This window comes from Neofelis nebulosa, chromosome 18 (genome assembly GCF_028018385.1).
Source record: "Neofelis nebulosa isolate mNeoNeb1 chromosome 18, mNeoNeb1.pri, whole genome shotgun sequence".
Lineage (NCBI taxonomy): Eukaryota > Metazoa > Chordata > Mammalia > Carnivora > Felidae > Neofelis > Neofelis nebulosa.
Genome location: NC_080799.1, coordinates 33,116,548 through 33,143,705, shown reverse-complemented (window position 1 = coordinate 33,143,705; position 27,158 = coordinate 33,116,548). Strand labels below are relative to the sequence as shown.

At 43.4% G+C, this 27,158-nt stretch overlaps 1 protein-coding gene across 4 annotated transcripts in view; it reads right to left on the bottom strand.

Moving 5' to 3' along the window:
- The window catches only part of PARN (poly(A)-specific ribonuclease), a 166,839-nt gene that overhangs the window by 123,239 nt on the left and 16,442 nt on the right, over positions 1-27,158 (bottom strand). For 3 of the 4 annotated variants that reach the window (XM_058711541.1, XM_058711542.1, XM_058711543.1), the window contains exons 8-18: positions 26,021-26,086; positions 25,248-25,286; positions 23,875-23,917; positions 21,025-21,105; positions 16,703-16,759; positions 12,547-12,624; positions 8,153-8,196; positions 7,023-7,065; positions 5,818-5,893; positions 3,013-3,123; positions 2,624-2,693 (exon numbers count right to left, since the gene is read on the bottom strand). In XM_058711541.1, coding sequence (XP_058567524.1) covers positions 2,624-2,693; positions 3,013-3,123; positions 5,818-5,893; positions 7,023-7,065; positions 8,153-8,196; positions 12,547-12,624; positions 16,703-16,759; positions 21,025-21,105; positions 23,875-23,917; positions 25,248-25,286; positions 26,021-26,086 — 708 coding nt within the window. The remainder of the gene's footprint in view (positions 1-2,623; positions 2,694-3,012; positions 3,124-5,817; positions 5,894-7,022; positions 7,066-8,152; positions 8,197-12,546; positions 12,625-16,702; positions 16,760-21,024; positions 21,106-23,874; positions 23,918-25,247; positions 25,287-26,020; positions 26,087-27,158) is intronic. The other variant, XM_058711544.1, reaches the window with a different exon arrangement.

The window sequence follows — 27,158 nt, the reverse complement described above, 5'->3', positions numbered from 1 at the left end:
CAAATTCATCTAGAAATATATCAAGTCTTTGTTAAATTTCTTAAAGCTAATTTTGATTGCTCTTCATGTCGGTCACACAGATTACTGATAAACTAGATGCAGCCTATTATCAAACCCAATTTGTATCCATCACCTGATTTTATAAGGACTTGATGTTAGTGGAGAAGCAGGATCATTGTTTTAAATATTTAAAAATGAGTAAATATGGGGGTGCCTTAATTTTGGCTCAGGTCATGACCTCACGGTTCGTGAGATCAAGCCCTGCATGGAGTTCTGTGCTGACACCTGACAGTGCAGAGCTGCTTATAATTCTCTCTCCCCCTCTCTCTCTCTGCTCTTCCCCCACCCTCAAGAAGGCTCTCTCTCTCTCAAAACAAACATTTAAAAATTAAAAATACCAGCGTCGGGCTCTGTGCTGACAGCTCAGAGCCCGGGACCTGCTTCGGATTCTGTGTCTCCCTCTCTCTCTGACCCTCCCCCGTTCATGCTCTGTCTCTCTCTGTCTCAAAAATAAATAAACGTTAAAAAAAAATTTTTTTTTTAAATAAAAAATAAACTGGTTTTTTAAATTATATTTAAAAAATGAGTAAACATGTCCCAGTTGGAAAATATCATTGAACAATGAACTTAACATCCTGCACATAAAAATGCAAGGAATGGCCATGACCCAAACAATATTTAAGGTCACCTGCACACTCTATGGTCTATGACTTAAGCTGCCCTTTCAAAGATTTACAAAGATAAACACAACCCCCAAAATAAAAGTTAAGAGCTAAGAATATTCTGTTTTTCCCATAAGGAATTGGATAGACAGCAAGGGCTCAACTGTTAGCAGAATTAATTTTCCATAAAAAAAGAAATTAAACTCTGTACATTAGCATGATGCACACTGAATAATGTATAGAATTGCTGAATCACTATAGTATACACCTGAAACCAACATGACACTGTATGTTAACTATACTGGAATTAAAATTAAAAACTTAATTAAAAATTTCAACTTGATTTTCTTTTTTTTTTAATTTTTTTTTTTTTAACGTTTATTTATTTTTGAGACAGAGAGAGACAGAGCATGAACGGGGGAGGGTCAGAGAGAGGGAGGCACAGAATCGGAAACAGGCTCCAGGCTCTGAGCTGTCAGCACAGAGCCCGACGCGGGGCTCGAACTCACGGACCGCGAGATTGTGACCTGAGCCGAAGTTGGCCGCTTAACCAACTGAGCCACCCAGGCGTCCCTCAACTTGATTTTCAATATATACTACATTGCTTCCCATTCCTCTCTGAAAGACGTTTTGACAGCCAAACACAAGTAGAAGGCCACCCGGGTGGCTCAGTCGGTTGAGCATCTGACTCGTGATTTCGGCTCAGGTCATGATCTCACAGTCACGGCAGTGAACCCTGTGCTGGGCTCCACGCTGAGTGTGGCGCCTGCTTAAGATTCTCTTTCCCCCTCATCCCTCCCCCCACCATCCTCGTTCTCAAAAGAAAAAAAAAAGAAAAAAATCAAACACATTTACCTCTGAACTTCCAGATAAAAGAAGATTTAAAAGTAAGAAGCCACAGTGTGATAAAATTTACTAACTCAGACTACACAAATTCCAAACCTGTAGGAATCCAGATGTTTGCAATTAACATCTGTCTCTGCAGCATGTCACTTAAGTACAAACATTGCGATACTAGCATTTATATAGACATCCAAAGGAGATGGTGTTCTCACTGAAAGAATTGTAAAGTGCTGTGTATAATGTAAGGAAATGATGTAACCAACCCAAAGCTCAAACAGTTCTTTCTCCCAGTGGGAATGACCGATGTGGGCTGCCTCATTCTTTCTGGCTCACCCAGAATCTCCTAGAACAAATTCTGTTAAGAAAGCAGGGGTAAAGAAGGCTTAGGGCTCTGGCACAGAGCCCAACTGTGGCCGGCCTGAGGGTCACATCCATAACTTTAGTCTCAACGATGCCAAGAAAGCACAAGCCACACTTTGAAGTCATCATCTCGAGAGTCTTTGAAAATGCTCTGAACTTTGGCGTCTCCCTAAATCACACAGACTTCTTCCAACTGTAAGTACACGAGCAAGCTTTTTACTTCATTGAATCCACGCAGATGAAAGCTCAGGATGAAATGACAATCAAGACTTCTCCATAGATTATCTTAAAAGCCATTTGTGTAACCAACATCTTCTTAGAAAGAATTTTAATGAGATAATAATGCAAGTATAAATAATAACCTCATGTGTAAAGTATGTTAGCAGTGTCAGGTCCAACTGTGTATACATACACACACACACACACACACACACACACACACACACTCACTCTCTCTCTCTCTCTCTCTCTCTCTCTCTCTCTCTCTCTCTCTCTCAGAGTCTCCCTTAAAGGCAATTCAAATGCCAAAACCACCAGTTCTTCGTCTTGGAAGAGACACACTACTTTTGGCAGTGTTTTCTTTCTTTCTTTTTAAGCCAATGTATTTAATAAATTATTTCCCAGAAGGTCAATTTCTGTTTTCAAAAAAACACGTGAGTCACTGGGGATGAGAAATCCTTTATGTAAAAATGCACAAGAGCTCCCAATCACCCTGACATCAGTGAGAGAACGTGGCCACTGGGGCTCTGCTTACTTACTTGTTAAAAAAAGGTTCAATGAGTTTTGATCTGGCAGACACGTGAATTTTTGGAGGGCTAAGAAAAGAACCTAATGAAGAAAAAAAGCAGAGTGTTACACACGGTCAAGGAGACAGAGCCTGAAAGTTCAGACGACAGCCTATGTCAATCAACTCTCCCGTTCAGAAGGGTCAGAGGCACTCGTAAGGGCAAGCGCCAGGCACCACACCAGCTAAGTGTCAACGGGTCTTCCTTGTGCACTCTCCACGCCCTACCGCAAAGCCCTCCCACTCTGACCTCCAACCCCCCCCCCCACTTCTACCTGGGAAAGTGGGCCCCACGTAAAGGGCAGACAGGCAAGATCTGCCCCCGACCGTGGTGTGTTTGGAGGAAACAGGTCTAGTGAGTACCTAGGTAGTTCGCCATGGAGAGGAAGCACAGCCCTGTGATATAAGCATCATAGCCTGCCTCGTGGAGTTGTTCAGTAGCTGTGTCGTAACTTGGAAAACCTTCTGCACTTTCTAAAGAGAAAAAAGAACAAAGGGTTTTCCCAAGGACATCACACATCACGAAGACTAGTAGGCATGCTACCCTACCAAATCCAAATTACACTGGTATGTGCTGTAGAAATATCCCAGACAAGCAGGAAAAGGCTATCTACTTCTTCATTCTCTCCACACAAGACCTCGCAATATGAGAAAAAAGGGTCACTGAACATGAGAGCTTGGGTCTAGACTAGAGAAATGCCTCAGTTACATCATCAGAGACCCAGCCACAGGCCTCCCGACTGCACACGGGCGGGTGCTATTTACGACCATGTATAACTTGCTCTATGACAATGACCTGTCTTCTGCCCGCTTTCTGAGGTCACGAGGAACTTCTTCCCTGATGATAGAGAGACGTAATCGGTATTTCAGTCATGACTAAGAGCATGGATTTGTGGGTCCCGCCGTCTGAGTTTAAATCCTGGCTCCACCATTTATTTGCTATGTGATCTTAGGCAAGTCGCTTCACCTCCGGGCCTCCACTTTGGCAGGATGGAGATGAAAACCTCCCTCGTTAGGCTTTTGTGAGGATCAAACGACCTAATGTCAGTAAAGCTCTCACATCGTGCCTGGCACGTGGTAAATGCTTGGTAACTGTCATCCATCAATACCCCAGGTAACTCTCCCAGAAGGCAAAAGACGCCACTCGACATGGGCAACTCTGCCAATGATCAGCACTGCCCTCTGCCACATTTCCAAACGTATGGATCTAAAGATGAAGGTACAACTAACTCCCAAACTAGATCAGAACGTACGATCATGCTGCCCATGGAGGGGCGCTTGGGTGGCTCAGTCAGTTAAGCGTCCGACTTTGGCTCAGGTCATGATCTCACGGTTCGTGAGTTCGAGCCCCCCGCGTCGGGCTCTGTGTGGACAGTTCGGAGCCTGGAGCCTGGAGCCTGCTTCGGATTCTGTGTCTCCCTCTCTCTCTGACCCTCCCCTGCTCACGCTCTGTATCTCTCACTCTCTCTCAAAAATAAATAAAACATTAAACAACATTAAAGAAAAATGCTGCCCATCGAACATGGGGCCACTTCTTAGGAGAGACCGCTTTACGTGATTCTTACGTCACACTGATCAACGCACAGATGCTGAGTGCAGTGTCTGGGAAGAGTAACCTGCTTTAGAGTAAATTCTTTGCCACATCCCAGAATATCACACAGAAAGAATAGGGTAAAACTCTAACTCTTTACAAAAACAAAAAACAAAAACAAAAACAAACAAACAAAAAAACAACTATCACTCATAAATATTTCCTAGCCCTGTTCTGGAAATGAGTATCAAAATGTTGCAACAAAACCAAAAGCATGAATGGAAATTAACAACAAAAAGACTGTGACTGGTTTTTTTTTTCTTTCTTAAGAGAGAGATCGTGACCTGAGCCAAAGTCCGAGGCTTAACAGACTGAGCCACCCAGGCGCCCCTAGACTGTGAATGTTCTTAAGTCAACATAAGGGTCTTTAAGCAAGAATTTTTTAACCTCTGTATTAAATATTAGACGTTAAGCTTTAAAAAAATCTGTTAACATGACGCCAAGTAGGTAAGAGGCTCTACTCTACCATCAACTGAAACACACATTTATTTCCAAAATCAATGATTTCCATCATAGTGTTAGACAAAAAGGTCTAGGCTTTCCTCCCTCACCCTCCCTCCTTTTTTTTTTCAACGTTTTTTTTTTTTTTTTTTTTTTTTTTTTTTTGGGACAGAGAGAGACAGAGCATGAACGGGGGAGGGGCAGAGAGAGAGGGAGACACAGAATCGGAAACAGGCTCCAGGCTCCGGGCCATCAGGCCAGAGCCTGACGCGGGGCTCGAACTCACGGACCGCGAGATCGTGACCTGGCTGAAGTCGGACGCTTAACCGACTGCGCCACCCAGGCGCCCCACCCTCCCTCCTTTCTTAATTCCTTTTTTGGACTATTACCCAGAAAGGGAAACAAATGGCTGTAATCTTGGCTGCTTTAGTACCTTCCATTGTCAATTTCTGAACCATTAGTCCAATTATCAATGTCTTCAGAAGTTTGCAGACTACAGCTAATGGAATGCCAATTATGGTATCAGCAGCAAAATGAGGCGAACGGGAACCAAGGAAGGAACACGTGGCTTGGGTAGGGCCCTACCTGGGTAGGGGCCATGACCAGACATGGTAAAACATCTCTGCCCTGAGAAACATTCCTCCCTACTTCTGGTGTTCCTCGCTGCTGCCCTTCCATAGCTTGGCCACCAATGATGGGAGGCAAAGGTGGAGACACTCCTTCCTCCACCGTCAACCCAATTCTTGGGCTTTCCTGAGACAAAAAGTGTTTCCATTCGACCCCTGGCAATTAAGCACCAACTCTTTGTCTCTGCTTAAACAATGCCCCATAGAAAAGATAGATACATCAAGTTTTGGGAGAATTCCAAGCATTAAGAAATAAAAGCCCTGAAGCATTAATTGCTAAACTTCTCAATGCATGGCTACCTGACTGATTCACCTAAAATAGATGTAGGATTATGAGACCAGCTTTGTTCAGAAAGCGTAAGTCAACAAAGGGCAGGAGCAAGGCAACTCAGCCAAGATCCACAAATGTGCACGGCTGGTTTCCAGAGCAACTTCTCCTTCCTTGTGTGATATACATCAGTAATGATCACAAGGGCCTTGGGCACTATCAGGATCACTTTATATTCTTACCAACTTTAGGAGGGTTGAAAGGTGTCTCTTTTAACCGCTTTTCCAGTTCTGCAAGAGATGTGTTGTTAATGATATCCTACAAACCAGAAAAGCAGAGAATTATGTATGAGCTTAAATCATCTCACTACAACTTACAGCAGAGATTCACTGAATGTCAGAACCCCCCCCAAAAAAAAACAAACAAAAAACAAAAAACAAAAACAAACCAAAAAAAACCCAGTATCTAGTACTGCCCCCTTGTGTTCTCTGAAGAAACACAAGAGTCATCATTCATTCAATGTGAAAGACAGCCAAGTGTCATTTTCACCATGCTTGGTAAGTATCACCACATGAAAGGTTTTTAAGTCATGTTAAATACCTACAGAACTTGGGCCAGAAACCTATACAGTTCTGGCATTCATTTTGCTCAGTTATATAAAGTCACTTCACAAAACAGCAGACAACTATACTTTTACCTGAATTTTCCTGATTAGAAAATAGAACCAAAATATACAAAATCAGGAAAATAATGAAGTGTGTGCATGTGTAACCTATTAAAAAATGCATTATACACACACACACACACACACACACACATGCACACACACACACGCATTTTTAGTAGGCTCTATGCCCAACATGGGGCTTGAACTCACAACCCCAAGAACAAGAATCACATGCTCTACTGACTGAGCCTGCCAAGCGCACTCCCTCAAAAAAACACACTATATATTTTAACATTAAAAACGTTTATATTCAAAAAGAATATAGGAGAAAAAAATAATTCCACCACCCAAAGACAACCATTATTCACATTTTGATATATTTATTTCTAGTTCTTTTCCAATTTTTTTTTCTTTTTTGGGTATATTTGAAAACGATATTTAGGGGCACCTGGGTAGCTCATTCGGTGTCCAACGTCAGCTCAAGTCATGATCTCAGGGCTCCTGGGTTCAAGCCCCACATCAGGTTCTGTGCTGACAGCTCAGAGCCTGGAGCCTGCTTCAAATTCTGTCTCTCTCTCTCTCTCTCTCTCTCTCTCTGTCCCTCCCCTGCTTGTGCTTTGTCTCTCTGTGTCTCAAAAATAAATAAATGTTAAAAAAAATATATATATAAAAAAAAGAAAGAAAATGATATTTAAATAGACCAGAATTTCAAGCGCCTAGTGGCAATTCGAAACACATCAAAACATAGCTTATCAGTGATAGCTCAAATTTTAAAAATACCTTAAAAGGTTGTGTGCTGGCCATCAATTTTGTATCCAAGAGTCTAAAAACAAAAGAATTTTCAATAAGGCAAACGGTCCAAAATGTATATTACTCAAATGAAAAGCCTACTGTCCTAAAAGCCGACAGGAGAATTAAACACGTGAGCCGTTTTGACATAGGGCCGGCATCTCCACATCAGACTGGGACTCCGTCCTCTCAACCCCTCTTCATCACGAGACTACGGGACTCCACCACACTCAGAGCACAGCTCTAGATCTGCTTGGACCCCGAGAGGGTGTGGGCTATGTCAGTCTCAAGGAGAAGGCAAAGATCTTCCCAAGTTTTTACATGGTTCAAATATGGTTGCAGGTCTAACACCCACCCCCCACCCCCCAACGCCATTACCAACTGCTGTCCTACCCAGATTTGTACAAAATAAACTCGTGGAGGGAAAAATCTGCATTTGTTAGTTTCACGTATTCTTGTTACGTGTTAGAATTTGGTTTCAGAGATTAGAATAAGGAAAAAAGAGAAAAAAAAAGGAGAGAGACACTAATATGAAAACGCTGTTTCTTTTGACAGAAATGTGAACAGTGTAGGTAACAGGACAGAATTAGCCCAGAGAGAAGAATGACGGCTCTGCTACCATGCCCGTCCCTCTTCAGACTCGTCCTCACACACAGACCCTCGCTTTGGAGGCTCCACGTGGCTGACATGGGACCTGTGACACTAACAGGTAAACTCAGAGGTGAAGGAAAAAATCTCTAGCCAGAAAGTTCTTGACAAACTACAGAATACTCTCAACTGGACGAGGACAAGGCAGGTTCAACGTTTCAGAGAGACAAGAGCCAATCCAAGAAGTCTCCACCGGTTTTTCAGACCGCAGGGTGTGGGACAAGAAGAAATAAATTGCCATCTATTTTCACTCTGAGTTCGAATTTTGATTTTTAATGGAATAAAACAAACCATCGATTATAAAATCAAACCATCACAGCTGGACCTGTTAAAACATTTCCCAGCTTGTATCAACTGGATCGTAACCATGATCGGGTAATTACTATTATTACTATTTATTACCTGTTTGTATCACAGATAGTAGGAGCACTATTTTGAATGAAAGACAAAAAGAATCCCTGAAGAAAGCTTACCTGGGGAAAACACATGTTGTCATCTCCTTAAACTCATTTAAGTCCTAAAAAACAACAAAACACGGATGATGACTTGCTGCGATTTTTACTAAATACACTCACAATACTGCAAACATACATGAACATTTCAAGCTTCACAGCTCTCTCTCCAAGCTGTGATACTCACGCAGGCCCTTTAAACTCAATGGCCAGATTCATTTCCAGTTAATAATTACTTTCTGAAAATCTTCACAATCTCCTCACTGACTGGGATCCTATGATCTGAAATAAAACCTTTGCATAACCAAAATAGACAAACTCCAGTATCTTATGGCTGAAACAGGAGGGGGAAAGGTTTCTATTACACAAAGAAAGCTTTTAGTAATAGCTCTATTCAACATATCCATCCTAACAGCGAGACTAGCACGGTTATTTAAATAGAATGGTTTATATAGGAAATGGGCATTGTGTAAACTAGGTTATACCGTTACTGAGAACGCCTCTGAAATGCTAGTTAAAAAGGCCATTAAAGCACAGACCTTCCAATATGCAAGATGCATGCTTTAACTACTCAGAAAATTGCTAAAGAAGCACCAGTAGCAAGTGCCTAAATTGGACAATTTATTTCCCGGTTTGTTTTGATCAGGAAGTCTAAAGCTGAAAGGAGACAACTCCAATTTTGAATGAACTCATTTACATACATAATTGCCATGCTAGACTGAATCGTCATACTCCTGACCCTTTGTAACTACACTTCTCTTCAGCGTTATTCATGCTTCATAGCAGACTGCCACTTCCAATTAGCTTTCCAAGCCTATAAATACACACTGTATTTAGCTAGTTTGGAATATTTACCAGCTTTTCAGTGGCTGTCGTTAAATTAACAGACAATACATGGACAAGTGGTTTCAGTGCTGAAGCCAAACAAAAATACAATGACTGATGTCACCCCTCAATGCCATCACAGAGCCTCAAAAGCAAGAAAAAATTAGAATTCTGGATCCTTCCAGGGCTAGCGTATATAACAGAGCTCTGGACCAAGGCCTTCTAAAAGGTCATGCCTAAGTACCAAGAAGATTCTTCAGAAGAGACTCTCCCCTAAAAGGCAGCTCCAAAACATGGATTCTTCAGAACACTTTTAAATGCAAAATGTGGTACTAGTGCATGCAAAAGTTCTCCCATTTTAAATATGTTTTCGCATTTATTCTCAATGCTTCTTCCAAAACTAGCTGGAAGAAAACCATTTTCTCCTTCTGACGGACAGAACACAAAGTTCAATTACTTACTAAGGTCGCCTTAGTAATAAAGCAAGGGATGAAGCCAAGTCTCCTAACTCATGTCCGACTCTGCGGCAAATCACATGCCCTTCCTACTAGAACTGGATTCAGAACTACAATAGTTTCATTCAAGGTGACATTTATTAAGCGCGTGGACAATGTGCTATACTAGGCGTTTGGACCCGTAAACCCCTTCTCCAGGGGAGCCGATCACCTAGAAGAAAGGGGGGGAGCTGTCAACAAAAACTGTAGGCACAAGAGGTACACGGTTCTGTGAGAGTTCAGAGAAAGGAAAGATCACCTCTCGGGCAAGGCAAGCGGGCATGGAAAACTTCATGGAAGAGGCGTTTGCTGGACCTTGGTAAGACAGGGAAAGCTGCATACAGCAAAGGTGGAGAAAATCCAAAGTGGAGGAAATGGGAGACCAAACCACGGACAGGCTGAAACACAAAGCAGTTCCCAGGAACAAATGAGCCAGGCCTGCTGGCCGAAAAGAGACCAACAAGTGACGAGAAGGCACAGGAAGGCTGGGCCAGATCACAGAGAAGCTGGATACGCCAGGCTACAAAGAATCAGCTGTATAGAAAAGCAAAGAATGTGGGATTAGGTTCAGACTTTTGAGCAGGGTCAGTGATGTGAGCAGAGCCATATATCAGAAGATTATAAAACTAGCACAGTCGGAAGATAACTCAATTGTTACCATTCGATGCCTCCTCTGTGCCAAGCTCTATTTGGTGTTCAGACGCAGGATGTAACACACTTTCCTCTTTCCTTACCAATCACTTCACTGGTTTAAAGGTCAAAAAATCACGAGAGGAGCTGCTGTACTTGGCCAACAGAAGTGGCTGATCTGCAGTAAACATCAGCTGTTTAGATCATACACTGCAAATTCACACTGGTCCTATTTGTTTTGAGACTCACCACTACGAAAACTTTGAGTCCCAGAGGGTGATACAGTTGTCCTAAAAGCCCTGACAGTCCTGAGGGTACAGAAATAGGACAAGGGGAGCAGCAGATCCACTGTATTTTCAGCCGGGCTTTGCTAGACTTTTCCAAAGAAAGCAATCAAGACGGCGATGGAATAACGTCTCATAAGAAACATGAAATAACTCAGGCTTTGCCTATGTATAAGCGACACTGAGCTCTGAAGGAGGTATCTTCCAGTCCAGAAGTCATAAAAGATTAATGTGGTGGCAGCTGAAAGCAGGGATTGGCAAACCATGGCCTACAGGCCAAATCTGGCCCATTACCTATTTTTTAAACAAAGTTTTACTCGAGCAAAGCCACACCCATTTGTTTATCCATTCTATGGCCATTTTCGGGCTATCATGGCAGTGCTCAGAGCTGTGACGTAGACTGTACACCCTGCAAAGCCTAAAATATCTTACTATCTGGCCGTTTATAGAAAAAGTTTGCCAACCTTTGTTTTAAAGGACGAGCTGAAAGACAAGGAAGCCTGCCTGGGGTCTGCTAGGCTCCAGACGAGAAGGCTACTTGCAGTTAAAACGAAGAGGTCCAAATGTGAGAGACGGCACGGAGACAAGTGGTCAGGATTCTGAAGTGACCAGGAAGAGGCCCAACTAACGTCAAAAAACAGTACTGGTGAGAGGGTATCGTTTATAATTTATAGTAAGGGAATAAAGAGAGATAACTGGTTGGGAGAGAGTGAGAAGGGAAGAAAGGCAGTGGAAGCTACACATCTCGTCTGAGACCTAGAAATTACAAACACCTCCGGGTCTGAAGGCTATCCGGATGGAGTCGTGTGGAGTCCGGCGGGAACTGCGCACCTGCATCCAGGGAAAGATTACGGCTGGAGATAAAGATGGCACTGGCTTCGGCTGACGGCATGAGCGTGGGTGAGATCCCCGAAGGCGGAAAGCAGGGAGAGCCAATAAAGGAGAGCGGAGGACGGGCAATGGGCGGTAAGCAAGATGAGGCCACGTGCACAGTTGGGAGCAGAGGAGGAAGAGACAGAAGAGAACCTCCTTTCCCGCAGGGCCCAAGAAGCCTGTGCCCTGGTGCACTGAGACAACTTGGCTCCAGGAGCAAAAACGGTAAGGTTGACAGAGAATCTAAGGGAGGCAGCCCCACAAGAGGTAATCGTGAATTTTGTAGGACCTGATCCAGCTCGGCTGACCCGCAGCACAACTGGCCTTCAAAGGCCCCATTATAGCTAAAGGTAGCAGCAGCGAACTGGGAGACCACAGCCGTGGCCGAAGAAGCCTCGGCCAGCGCTAACTGAGCAAACTGCTGGCGTTAAGACGGAACAAAGGTCCAACTTTGCTCTGGCAATGGCGGACGACTGAAGATTCCCGATAACGGCTTGTAAGTACATCTCTTCAAAAATGTACGACTAGTGCTCGCTTCGGCAGCACATATACAAAAATGTACGACTAAGCACATGAGACTCTCTCCCTGGGAACATGGTGCCTACAAGGAAACAGCTCTCGTGTAGAGAACACTGTCCCAGTAGTAAGGAACGGGGAACTTCTTTCTCTTCTTTTTTCAAGTTTTTATTTAAATTCCAGTTAGTTAACACACGGTGTAATATTAGTTTCAGGCGGACGACATAGTAATTCCCCACTTCCACACGTCACCCAGTGCTCATCCCAGCGAGTGCACTCCTTCCTCCCCCTCCCGACCTAGCCCATCCCCCACCCGCCTCCCCTCTCGTGACCATCAGCGTGTTCTCTACAGTCAAGAGCCTGTTTCTTGGTTTGCCTCTCTCTCTCTTTTTTTCCCCTTTGCTCGTTCGTTTTGTTTCTTATATTCCACATGAGTGAAATCATACAGTGTTTGTCTTTCTCTGACTTATTCCACTTAGCATGATACTCTCTAGCTCCGCCAACGTCGTTGCCATGGCAAGGAATCATGAAGTTTTAACACAGCTTGGGACACCTGGGGGACTCACTCCATTGAGTGTCCGACTTCGGCTCATGTCACGATCCTGTAGATCGTGAGTTCGAGCCCTGCATCGGGCTCTGTGCTGACAGCTCGGAGCCTGGAGCCTGCTTGGGATTCTGTGTCTCCCTCTCTCTCTCTGACCCTCCCCTGTGCTCACTCCCTCTCTCTCTCCCTCTCTCTCTCCCTCAAAAATAAACATTAAAAAAAAATTTGGACCCAGGCTGAGTCACTTACCGCAGGCAGAGGGCAGTAGAATTGATGAACCGTGTGCATGACATCCAAGAGCATATTGTGTCCAATGACGAGTTTTCCCTACAGAAAGTCAAGGTCAGGAAAAAGACTTCTTGGCACAAAATTATATTGGTGCTTGAGACGGAAATGTGCGGTTCATATCCTATGAGGACTTTGTCCTAAACTTACTTTTTGACATGAAAAAAAACCCCAAAAAAACTTTATATGTGGATAAATAAGTTGGGCCCGGCTTTCTTCCTCTTTAATCTCAGCGTATTAGATCCAGAATGCAAAGTAAAAGCACCAATGACTTTGATTTCATTGATGTTTTTCTCCGCTTTTTATTCATCTTGCCACCTTCAAGAATCAGAAGTAGTAAAATTTTTATTGAAGAGCTCAAAAAAGTAACTGAAAATGCTAACTACCTTGACCTGTCAAAAATTTGTCAACAGATTCCAAACATCTATTCTAGGAGTGTGTTCTTTAAAACAACTCATTTATTTTCAAAAGATACATTCACAAGAACGCTGAAAGGTAAAAAAAATAAATAAACTTGAGTTCTATTAAACAGGATGAATTTCCATTTCCTTCACATCTCTGTCAAAATTCATGTGCATTTCCAGTGCAATTTGCTGCTTTGCTTTTCAACCAACTGAACTACAGTATGTATTCAATCAATTACTCCATCATGATAAAAATTTAACTATCAAAATGGAACACTGACCTACATTCAGCTAGCCAGGTGACACCATTTTTAACATAAAGCATCTGGTCATTACAATGGAGCTTTTGACCGGGTCCCAGTGCACCTCCAGAGTGATACTCCTTGACTCATAGGGCTAACCACAATTCTCTGAAATAAATAATTCCATACAAAATCTTCCAAATCCAACAGACAAGCTCTCCTTTCGGCCACAGCAGTAACTACCACAGTAGGAACCTACTGCCAGATCTGGTTTCTAAACACCATTATCCAATAAAAGGAACCAGGCCTCCGTGGAGACCTTACGGTTCTAGAACTAAGGCAGGGAAAACACAATAGGAGTCTGAACATTCTGTGATGCCAGAAAGTAAGGAGGTGCTCCAAGAAGGATGGGGGCCTGTTCAAAGGGCACAGGAGCCAAGCTGAAGAAGCGCCAATGGCCAAAAGTGATACATTTTGAGCAACAAAATAAACAATAAAAATATCAGATTACAATCTGTAGAATAACATAAATTCCTCGAAGTGTGTGCTTCTTTAAACATTTTTTAAATGAATACATAAACATGAAATAAGAGACATTGCTTCCTTACAGAAGAATTCCAAGAACAAGGGTAGAAAGAAAGAAGAAAATATAAACTCACCATTAAAACACCAAAGCAATAATGGCTGCAGACAAAATCCACTGACATGCTGTTTTAGTGGGCAAGAGGTTGAGAAAAAGCAGCATTTTCATAGTCTCAAAGTATCCCCCCGAATTTATTAGCCACCGAGGGACAAATGATAATGTCACAGTACACAATTCCAGCAGATACCAGCTCAACCAGGTGATCAAGGTCAACATCACAAACTATCATTTCCGTGGGATTCTTGCCAAAACTGTACATCCTCAATCCAATCGTGAGAAAAGATCAGGCAAACCCAAACTGAGGGATATCGGACAAAATTACGATCAGCATTCTTTAAGCACATCGAATTACAAAAGACAAAAAGAGACTGCTCAGAGGGCTGAAGACTAAAGGGAAAGGACAAGTCAATGCGACATAGGATCCTGGAAAGAATTGTGAATGGAAAACGGAGTCAGTGGGGAGAGTGATGAAGTTCAAATCAGCTCGAGAGTCCGGTTCATAATACTGTACCAGCGTTAATTTCCTGGTTCTGATACCCCCGTGGTTATATGAGGCATCAGTGTAAGGGTAGCTGGGCGAGGGATCTACGGAAACTCTACTATTTTTGCAACTTGTCTATAGTTTCTTAAACTATAGAAAATACATATTTACTACGAACAGTGCCAGGGAGAGAATGTGGTGTCATATAAATATTTAAGAGTGTTCAGTGTTCACTGGCTTTACATAGCCCGACTCTGTTTTTAAGGGATGTGGCTTAGAAATATTAAATGTCTGGATTGCTAAGAAATAGGACTTTTCTTCAGTAGTAGGCTTTGTGACGTTAACTACCAACGGTCATCAACATGCTATGAATTATTCTGTAGGAGACAAGACAACAGGGAGGGAAAACCAACAAACACACAGCCAGCGAAGGCATCTGAATATGAACCAGGAAAACAAACAGTCTCAGAATGGCTACCAGAGCTCAAAGCCAACTGATGCCCCACATGTCTGTACAGGCCAGCCTCAGTAAAATTAACCACTTGACTGAAGTCCGCAGGCTGAGTGTGTATAATGGAAGCAAATGTGACCAGAAGACCCTCTTTGCTCCTCTGGATACCTGTTATCCTAGCCACTTCTGAACAGACTCTCACCTTGTTTCTCTCCAGACTCATCTGGCTTTCTATTCCACTCTGACTACCTCACTCACTTCAGACCAACAGCTCCCAGTGAGCTCAGGGCTCTGTCACTGCTGTCTGTCCCCAGTAGAGGACAGTGGCAGGCCTTCCCTCAAGACCTGATCTGACAAGCCCACACCTGGTGGTGGGACAGCCACGGAACTCTGGGGGGATCTCTACAGCCTTAAAGTGTCCTTAATACAAAGCTGGGCATCTAAGGGACAAGATGATTCCGTCTCTAGGGGGGACAATTCCTTCTCCATGGCCGACACTCAAGGAACAGAAAGTCTTAGACTCCAGGCTATTTAGCAACCCAGCAAGCTGCCTGACTCGGATATACAATCCGCAAAACCACCAGCAGCCTGACCCAGTTTATCTGTGCAAGATGTGGAGGCCTCTTTGCCAAAGGAACTTAGAAAACAAGCAAAAATGTCTACCGTACCTATCATGGAACCCTCTAGCATATATACACAAATAGTCAACACTTTTTGAAAACTCATCAAATATCATCAAAGTTATCAAGATAGAAGATTCAGTTACAGTTATACAGAACTCCGTTATTTTTGTCCTCTAGATTCTTCTAATTAAGGAAGAACGCCCTCAGTTAGAAACCTGATTATTTCTCCCCACACTCTGTCCTTTCTTATTCCACTTCTTACTAGTTTTGAGAATAATAAATGTTAGTTTCACGCAGCCATATAAAGACATTGTAGTATAATCCTATGAATTTTACAAGAAAACCTTTTCTTTTCAATTTTTTAAAGTAATCTCTACACCCAACATGGGCCTCGAACTCCCAACCCCGAGATCAAGAGCTGAACGCTCTACTCACTGAGGAACCAGGCGCCCCTATGAGAAAACCTTCCGAAAAATGGTGTGTATCCAATCAACAATTACAACGTCCCACCCGGTGCATTATAACCAGTCTCCCTCCATACCAGGTAAACATTCTACATGTGACCAAATGGCTAATCCACAATCATAACTAAGCATCTCACCTTAGATGTTATATTCAGAAATCTAGTTAAAAACAAAAAGCCTGGGGGTGCCTGGGTGGCTGAGTCAGTGGAGCGTCGGACTTCAGCTCAGGTCATGATTCGTGAGTTTAAGCCCAACATCAGGCTCCGTGCTGACAGCACAGAGCCTGCCTGTGATAATCTCTCTGCCCGCCCCCACCCCTCCCCACCCACCGCTCTCGCTCCCTCTCTCTCAAAATAAACAAATAAAATTAAAAAAAAAAGAAGAAGAAGAAGAAGAAAAGGGCTCCTGGGTGGCTGAGTCAAAGGTACAACTCTTGGTTTCAGTTCATGTTGTGATCTCACATTTCATGAGTTCGAGCCCCAAAATCATGCTGACAGTGTAGAGCCCGCTTGGGATTCTCTCTCCCTCCCTCTTTCTGACGCACGGTCTCTCTGTCTCAAAATAAACAGAAAGAAAGAAAGAAAGAAAGAAAGAAAGAAAGAAAGAAAGAAAGAAAGGAAGGAAGGAAGGAAGGAAGGAAGGAAGGAAGGAAGGAAGGAAGGAAGGAAGGAAGGAAGGAAAGAAAGAAAGAAAGAAAGAAAGAAAGAAAGAAAGAAAGAAAGAAAGAAAGAAAGAAAGAAAGAAAGAAAGAAAAAGAGAGAGAGGAAGGAAGGGAGGAAGGAAGGAAAATAGATAGACCCTGGTTCACTTACCGAATTGGCAATGGCATGAATAACTCTAGAAAATCCCACAGCGTCATTCAGTTCTTCCTAATTTAGAGAAACAAACCAAGGAAACTATTGATGTACATATATTCCTTAGTTGCACAGGTTAAAACCTAGCCCCCAAAAAGCACTGAAATGTTACATCGAGTTAGACAGCTTTAGTTTCCCATAGTCTGTCTCCATCATCCTAAACAACTGCATCTGAAATGATCAATGTATAGACCACTCTTCTGTTTTAGAACATGGAACTAGCAAGGAGCAAATTATTTATTAGTTACTGTACTAACAGTGCCTAGGGTTTACCCATCACCGCACATCGTTTGCTGAAATTTCTATGGCTAGCAAGCAGTCTTAAAAACACAAACTTTTCAGGGTGCCTGGGTGGCTCAGTTAAGCATCTGACTCAGGTCATGATCTCATAGCTTGTGGGTTGTAGCCCCACATCGGGCTCTGTGCTGACAGCTCAGAGCCTGGAGCCTGCTTCGGATTCTGTGTGTGTGTGTGTGTGTGTGTGTGTGTGTGTGTGTGTGTGCGTGTATCTCCCTCTGCCCCTCCCCACTCACACTTTGTCTCTCTCTCTCAAAAAATAAACAAACATAAAATAAAAAAAAATAAAAAAAAACACAATCTTTTCTCAGCTGCCACCTGCTGACCAAATTCAACACTGCATTAAATTCTGAGGAAACCTATCCAGCAGTTGACGGATCCCATCAAGCATTCTCCAAATTCTCCCGGCTTTTTCGTCAAATGCATTTTTTATACAACGTTTATAGTACAACATTCTGAGACCCATCCCCATTCGGTTTCGTCCCTCCTTTCTTCCCGGTGGTGGGTAAATGGGCTGAATTTCCCTATCTTGCGAGCATCACGGCTACATAATTCAAGTCTTCCCTCTGCTCACTAGCTCCAGCTTCAATGCCAGCTACCTGCAGCCCTCTGCTCTCTGGCCTCTCCCTCACTGAAGCTGCTCCTCTCTTTCAACAACTCCCAAAGCTAACGAGTGTTGGCCGGGATGTGGAGAAAACTATAACACTCGTGCCCTGTTGGTGGAAACACAAAGTGGCACAGTCACTACGGAAAACAGTATGGTGGTTCCTCAAAAAATTAAATATATAGGGGCGCCTGGGTGGCTCAGTCGGCTAAGCGTCCGATTTCAGCTCAGGCCGTCATCTCGAGATCCGTGAGTTCAAGCCCCGCGTCGGGCTCTGTGCTGCCGGCTTGGAGCCTAGAGCCTGCTTCGAATTCTATGTGTCCCCGTCTTGCTTGCACTCTGTCTCTCTCCCTCTCAAAAATAAAGAAATGTTTTAAAAAAATTTTTTTAATTAAATAAAGAATTTCCATATGATCCAGCAATTTCATTTCTGGGTATATACCCAGAGGAACTGAAAGCAGGAACTCCAGGAGATATTTGCACACCCTTGATCACAGCAGAGTTATTTCACAAAGATCAAAAAGGTGGAAGCAACCCAGTATCCATGATGCATGAGTGAAGAAAATGTGGCATATACAGACAATGGACTATTATTCAGCTTAAAAAGGAAGGGAATTCTGATCCCTGCTACAACATGGATGAACCCGGGGACATCACGCTAAGTGAAATAAGCCAGTCACAAAGAGACAAACAGTGTAGGACTCTAGGACTCCACTCAGAGAAGGTACCAGGAGTAGTCAAACTCCTAGAGACAGAAAGTAGAATGGTGGGTGGCAGGGGCTGGGGCAGGGGGTAGACAGGGAGCCAGTGTTTAATGGGGACAGAGTTTCAGTTTTGCAGGACGAAAACAGTTACGAGGACAGATGGCAGTGATGGCTAGACAATAAGGTGAACATACTTACTACCACAGAACTGTATGCACACTTAGAGATAGGATACGGGCGCCTGGGGGGCTCAGTCAGGTAAGTGTCTGACTTCCACTCTGGTCATGATCTCACAGTTTGAGACTGTGAGTTCGAGCCCCGCCTTAGGCTCTCTGCTGCCAGCAAAGAGCCCGCTTTTTAATCCTCTGTCCCCCTCTCTCTGTCCCTCCCCTGCTCGCTCTCTCTCTCTCTCTGTCTCAAAAATAAATAAATGTTTTAGGGGCACCTGGGTGGCTGAGTAGGTTAAGCGTCCGACTTCGGCTCAGGTCATGATCTCATGGTCCGTGAGTCTGAGCCCCGCATCAGGTTGTGCTGACAGCTCAGAGCCTGGAGCCTGGTTCAGATTCTGTGTCTCCCTCTCTCTCTGCCCCTCCCCTGCTCGCACTCCATCTCTCTCTCTTTCTCTCTCAAATATAAAAAATAAAACATAAAAAAAAATTCTTAATGTAAAATAAGAAATAGGGTAGTAAATTTTATGTGTATTTTGCCACAATTAAAACTTTTTTTTAACTTTTAAGACCGTTTTTTAGAAACTTCACATCGCTATGCAAATTTTTAATGACATTTTGATGGCTTCCTCCCAGACAGACTGTTAGCTCTTAGACAGGAAAGCCAGGAATCATTTATTCTTATACCCTCTGTACCTACCATAATGCTTGAACATATGGGGAATATGTTATAAATGGTGAATAATCTGACCCTAATTCCTATACCAAAGTTTTGATTCTTCCTTGTGACCAGAGGTCCTTCTCGTCAAGTGCATGAATTCCTGTGGTGGGGAGTGCTGGGTTGGGGTCCCAGCTAAATATCCCAGTTCCCTTGGGTCTCAAGATTTCTGTCTCTTTCTCCTCTGTCCTCTGGCAAACTATAACAGATATTTGGAATTCTATCTCTCAAAACCGTTACTAAACTTTTACTGCAACACTTTAAAAAAAAAAAAAAAAGAACAACTCCTCCCAAGGCTAAGCCAATGGCCACATCTCAGTCCTTATCCTTACATCCTTACTCCTCCATGCCGACGTCCCCTTCTTTGAACATTCTCTTTCCTGGGTTGCTGGCCACAATACTCTCTGGGCACATGTTTCTACTTCTGCCTAACATTTAAATGCTAGATCTTTCAGGAACCCACCCCAGACCATCTTACTCTCATTCTTCAGCACATGGGAGGTGCTCCAACCCAGGCCCAGTCTCTCTACCCACGACAGCCACACCCAGCCCTCACCTCACCTTCTCTCCTGCGCTCCAGAATGACAAGCCTGCCTACAGGACACTCACCCTTGCACATATCCACTGAAGACACACAGGCCAAGGCCTGAGTCAGGACCAATCTCCTGTTGGAACACCCCAGGGGGAGCCGGTGGGTGGGACGCAGGGGCTTGTGAGGAGCTGCTACACGGCCATCTCCCGCCCGCCTCCCTCTCTCTCCCAGGAGGCTGTCATACGGGTTTCTCACCGCTTCTCAGGTTCTGATGAGGCATGCGGGTTTTCTGCCCCACCCTCCTTTGCAGAATGGAGCTACGGCACAGAAAAGCACTTAGCTGTGGTCTAGAATTGACTGTTCGGTAACGGGTAGCCGCAACTCATGCCGCAGTCCCCTGGTCCCTTTGGTTTCAGTGTCGTCTTTCTGGTGTGTGGGACAGGGACCAGATGTAGTTGGCACCACTGGCTGATCCTCCTTCTTTATATAATAAGCTGCCTAAATCCAACAGTGGCTTTTTGCATCTTTACTGGTTCAATCGGTCAGGTGTGGGCCCTACTCACCCCTGGGTCACCTCCTGGCCTCCTCCACCCACGTATCACTCCAGGCCACCCCACCTGCCATCCGTCTCAACAGCTCCAATCTCTGGCCTAACTATCATTCTTCTCTCCCCTTCCACTCTCGCCACCCACACCCCATCCCAAATGCCACCGATTCTACCTTCTAAATGCTTCCAGGTTCCACCTCAACTGCTACTCACTCACTGTTCTGTTCTCGCTCACCGACACCTCTTGGCCAGGTGACTTACTCCGCAGCACATAACAGCAACCAGGAGGAGGCTGCTAACGACGCAGATCCAACCAAGCCATCCTAACCTGTCAAATCACACATACTACCCTTCGTTTTACGAAAACAGCAACCGCGCCCGAGGCTAAACACAGCAGTATCAGTTAACGGGCATGAGGTTCCGTGCCACACAATCTGAATGCAGACCAAGAACACTTCCCTCAAGACAGATTCACAAAGGTGAACGGTGGTCAACCACCCTGTCAGACTCCTGTTGGTGGCTATGTCTACACTTTTCACCGTTAAGTTGCTCTCATTCCATTCTAGGTTTTTCTGCCAGTTCAATTCTGCTGTGATAGGAAACTATTCGTTACACTGGAATGTGACACGTGATCTGCAAACACAACGAAAGGACTAAATCAGTACTTAGATGCTGTTTCTCACCCAAACGACGTGACCATGACTCCATTACCTGTTCTTTAGCGTGTTTCTGCTGCTCCCTCCTTTTACGTTCCTCTTCATCTACTTTGCTGATGACGATGTATCGCTCCTTCTGAAAGACATAAGCCAGACGTACAACTTTCTGCAAGCAACCGGATGGCAAACAATTCAGATACTGCTACCATTTGAAGTTATATGTTTTATCACCACACAGCCTTTCATGGGCTAAATACCCTGAAACCATTTTGAAACGCCGCCGAAAACTGAGTTGATGCATTACAAACCAAGATTCTGCCTCTGCGCTGAAATGACATCCTCCTGCAGTTTATTAACTCACCCCCACCGACATCAGAAGTATCAGTAGACTATCAGGGGCGCCTGGGTGGCATAGTCAGTTGAGCATCCGACTCCTGATCTCGGCCCAGGTCATGATCTCACAGTTCATGGGTTCAGGCCTCACATCGGGCTCTGCGCTGATGGTGTGGAGCCTGCTTGGGATTCTGTCTCTCCCTCTCTCTGCCCCTCCCCTGCTTGTGCTCGCTCTCTCTCTCTCTCTCTCTCAAAATAAATAAATAAACTTAATAAAAAAAAATTTTTTTTAAAGAAGTGCCAATAGACCATGAGAATAAGACACTTTCCACGACTAACACTAAGAAGTTACACTGCATGTGAACGTGAATTTCTAAATAGTCAGTTTTAAAATAAAATTTCTAACACAGGCAACAACCTCTTTGACCTTGGCTGAAGCAACTTTTTTTTTTTAGTTTTTTTAATGTTTATTTATTTTTCGAGACAGAGACTGACAGAGTGTGAGCAGGGGAACGGCAGAGAGAGAGAGAGAGAGGAAGACACAGAATCAGAAGCAGGCTCCAGGCTCTGAGCTGTCAGCACAGAGCCCGATGCGGGACTCAATCCCATGAACCGTGAGATCATGACCTGAGCCGAAGTCAGACGCCCAACCAACTGAGCCACCCAGGCTCCCTGAAGCAGCTTCTTAATAGACACATCATCAGAGGCCAGGGAAACAAAAGCAAAAATGAACTATTGGGACTTGATCAAGATAAAAAACTTCTGCATGGCGAAAGACACAATCTATAAAACTAAAAAGCAACCAATGGAATGGGAGAAGACATCTGCAAATGACATATGTGATAAAGTGTTAGTATCCAAAATCTATAAAGAATTTATCAAACTCAATACCCAAAAAACAATTAACTCAGTGACCAAATGGGCAGAAGACATGAATAGACACTTCTCCAAAGACATCCAGATGGCTAACAGACACATGAAAAAATGCTCAACCTCACTCATCACCAGGGATACAAATCAAAACCACGCTGAGATACCACCTCACACCTGTCAGAATAGCTAAAATTAACAACACAAAACCCAGGTGTTGGCGCAGAAGTGGAGAAAGGGGAACCCTCTTGCACTGTTAGTGGGAATGCAAACTGGTGCAGCCACTCTGGAGAAGGGTATGGAGTTACTTCTAAAAATAGAACTACCCAACAAGCCAGCAATTGCACTATTAGATACCCAAAGGATACAAAAATGCTGATTCGAAGAGGCACAGGCACCCCACTGTTTATAGCAGTGTTATCAACAATAGCCAAACTACGGAGAGAACCCAAACCCAAATATCCATACCAATGAATGGAGAAAGATGTAGTGTGTATAGGCGTGTGTGCACGCGTGTGTGTGTGTGAATACACACCAACGGACTATTACTCGGCCATCAAAAAGAATGAAATCTTGCCATTTGCAATGACGTGGATGGAGCTAGAGCGTATTATGCTAAGCTGAATAAGTGCATCAGATAAAGATAAATACCATATGATTTCATTCAGATGTGGAATTTAATAAACAAAACAGATGAACATAGGGGAAGGGGGGAAAAGTTGGGGGGAGAGAGGGAAGCAAATCACAAGAGACTGAACGAAAGAGAACAAACAGGGTTGATTCTGGGAGGTGGGTGGGGGTTGGGCTAAATGAGGGATGGGGACTGAGGGCACCTGTCATGATGAGCGCTGGGTATTGTATGTAAGTGATAAATCACTGAATCCTACTCCTGAAACCGATACTGCACTGTATGTTAACTACAATTTAAATTTTTTTTCAATGAAAAATAAAATGTCTGTATCGCATTTCATTGACATTAGAAACATATCCTGGATTTCCAGGTAACTTGTCAGAAAACTAGTCCCTTCTTTCTCATATGTTCCGTTTTGAATCAAGTAAGCACACCACATTCTATGTCAAAGTTTGAGATTTATCTTCAAGCAAGATTTTTTTTTTAATTTACTTCATCTCTCATTTGACATCTGACTCAAGAGCAACAACAGAGAGTGAAAAAAAAAAAAAAAAAGACCAACAACAAAATTCTTAAATTCTAAAATTTTGCTCAAGGAACCCGCCCTCAGCCTCCCATTACCCATCACGGTTCCATCAGCGCACCTTGGGAACACATGCCTGAATGTATTCCCAATGCTCACGCTTATGCCCCAGATTCTAGAATTTCATTTCCCGTGCCCACGTAACAGGAAGCCAGTTTTTCATGCAGACCACTACAGCTTTCTGCCATAACAAGAACACATACTAACATACTAACAAAGTAACATGTGCATAATTTCAAGTTTACAAATCATATTCATGTCCGTTGACCTGCTTGATCACCACAAAACAGCTGTGATCAAAACAGGCACAGATCACCATCCCCATGCTCATCTCCAGGGTACAAAGGAGGAAGACGAGGCTTAGAGAAGTGAAGTGACTTGCCCAAGGTCACCCAGCTCACAGGAAGGAGAGCCAGGAGTCAATTCTGACTCTCAGCACGTCATTGTATCATTGTATGTGTTTGGCCCTGGACAGTTCTTGGGGTTACCTTTTCAGTTTCTAAAGTCTCAACGTGAATGCCTTTGGGATACCTAAAGAAGAGAGAGACAAGAGGACATCACTAGATGAGCCAATGACAGCTAAAACCCTAGGTGTTTTAAAAAGCAACTTGACTGCTATGTTAAGAAGTTTTATTAAATATAAAATAAATACCACTACAACAAAGACTTTATAGTAAACCTATTCCATAATATTTCAGCTACTGAATGTTTCCCTATGTCTGCTTTAAGAATCCAGGAGTGTAGGGGCGCCTGGGTGGCTCAGCCAGTTGGGTGTCCAACTTGATTTTGATGCAGATCATCATCTCATGGTTGACGTGAGTTCAAGACCCGCGTCAGGCTCTCTGCTGTCAGCACAGAGCCTGCTTTGGATCCTCTGTCTCCCTCTCTCTCTGTCCCTTCCCCACTCGTGCTCTTTCTTTCTCTCTCAAAAATAAACATTAAAAAAAATAAAAACTAAAAAAAAAAAAAAAAAAAAAAAAAAAAAATGCAGAGTGTATCTGATTTCAAATCAACGTTTTAGGACACAGGCATCTTGCTCCCAAATGCAATAACGTTTACTTCCTAAGTGAAATTGTGAAGGTTGTTTTAAATGGTATGGGGCATACACAGAGGAGGTTTGAGAAGAGTAACTCTACTATAGTCTGGCACCAGCGTGTGCATTAGCCAAGGAGAGGGATCTGGAACCCCCATGGAGTCCACTGAAAGGACAAGATGACAGGCCAGGAGCCTAGTCAGAGGACAGTGGCCCTTCTCCAGTTTTGTTCAAAGTAAACTCCAGGTACATACATCACTGGTAGATTCTAATGGAAGAACAAGAGGCCCAAATAAAGTCGAATGCAAACTTCCCCCTGCTCGACAACGATATTCAATTTAGGGTTAGAGGTCTGCTCGAAAATACAGTGAAACAAACGGATACAGCGCCGGAGAAATACAGGCACACAATTTTGGATATTATTTCAGGGGGTTCACAGACCGCCTAAAACGTACCCATGGTCTAACCCCTGCCTGAGAAAGAGCATTCATCTGAGTTATTTCCTAGATCTTAAAACCCAATCTTTATCATTTAACCTTCAAAGAACAAAACACTATACATCCGGAACTTAATGAACCTATCGCCAAAGTGACAACTGAAAGGAAATTTAAAAGGTTTAAAAGCATCCGCTACGAAATAACAACAAAGAAAATCAGTGGGTATTCAAGGAACTTAAGAAGTAAGGGGAAGTTCAATACAGCACTGCCCAAGAACATGGTATGGTCAGATCACCAAGAATCTCAGAAGTGAAAGGAGAGCTAAGACATAATATTTAGTTGTCAATCCTGGGTCCCTCACAGAGCTCTCACATAGAATATAAACACTTACTTCCAGCTCAAAGTCTGATAAATTAGTTTTCTTTGGAACCTATAAAAACAAAAGAGAAGGTACTGATTGGGGCTCATTAAAAGAAAATCCTAACTGATCAAGCACTGGTTAGGAAAGACATTTAATTTTTCAAAGCGACTCCACGAGAAGTGACAGGTCTCACACAAACAAAACCCGGCAGGATGTTTGAGTGGCAGGATCTCCTACCATCTGTCCTCATCAGAATGTTCTTTAATATTATTGTATCGCATGGGTCGAAGAGGGAGAAGTTCTTCTCCAACCCCAGTGTCACTGCCTGCGGCTGTACGAGGAGTTTAAAGTAGACACACACACTGAAACACTTTTGTGAAGCTAGGCACAAATTATCTGAGCCACTGACTCTTTGAAACACTGATGTTTTCTACTGCAGAGAGAAATTAAAAGGACAGACGTAGCCCGACGGCGAATTCTTTTCTTTGAAGCCTTTATGTATTAAGCATCCCTCAAGGCTCAAGTAGCTACGCCACGCTAGAGCATAGCTGGAGCATAACGTAAAGTCAAAGATGCAACAAGGGGTTTCTCCCCTCCAGGACAGGACAAACTGTTCACTCAGTGTCGCAATATACCAGTGTCCCCAATGTGTTAATGCTAAAGTTAGGGCTTACATCTTGGGAACATACCTATAATAAAAAGACCGTTTATGAATGTGGGTTTAAAAACCCAAAATAGAGCACATGCCAGAAATCATCCACTCTCCAAAAAAAGAACATGTGAAAATATTTAGGGCAACTTACCCAGTACATGGCTCTAAATCCAAGTTCTTGTTTTCTTCACTTTGTAATAAATCTTCAATTTTCTCTCTGAAGAGTTAAAATGAAAACATCGCCATCAGTACCTTTCAGGAATAAAGCGACCAACCAACAGATTAATCATACTCCGAAGCAATTTAAATATCAGAACCCAGGACAATGTAACTCTACCCAATCAGGTTACAAGTTGTAAGTTATACTTAGAGTTATACCTGGTTACCCTTAAAGAAAAATACTTTATCTGGACGTATTCTTTTCGTTGTCGTTATTCATGAGTTAGTGACAACTTCTCAAGGATTCATTGATACAAGGAACTTAAATTTTTACTTTTCTAGGGGAGGAGGGTGGAGGGTTGAGCAAATCGGGTCAAGGGGAGAGGGAGATACAGACCTCCACTTATGGAATGAGTAAGTCGCAGCAATAAAAAGAGAACAAAAAGAATACCATCAATGATGGTATAACAGTGATGTAATGGGACAGATGGTAGCTACACTCGGGGCGAACACAGCATAATATATAAACCCGTCAAATCACTACCTTGTACACCTGAAACTAATGTAACAACATGTCAACAATACTCCAATAAAATCAAGTGATTAATTTTTACTTTCCTCGTAAGGCAGTTATACTGAAAACCCAGTGAAACCAGACACTCCTCCAATGGCACGCGTACTTGTCAGAAACCTCATTCAAAGAAACAAAACAAGGGGCTCTGGATGGCTCAGTCAGTTAAGGATCCGACTCTTGATTTTGGCTCAGGTCACGATCTCACGGTTTGCTATTGGCCCACAGGCTGTCTGGGATTCTTTCTCCCTCTCTCTCTGCCCCTTCCCTAACCAGGTTCTCAGTCTCAAAATAAATAAATAAACTCACTTTTTAATTTTAAAAAATGTGGATATGTTGTAAATTATCTGGATAGGCCTGTTTCATTCCTCTGCCTTCAGGGAAACTGGACAGTGCCTACCAGGCCCTTGATCCATGCCTACTCGATCCAACTGGGAGGTCTACCCACTTACTGAGATAGTCTCTTGCCGGGTGACACGCTACAAGTCTAAGTACAGCACACAGAATTCTATTTTACAATGTGCTGTGATTGCACAAATTCAGATATGACCCAGTGGAA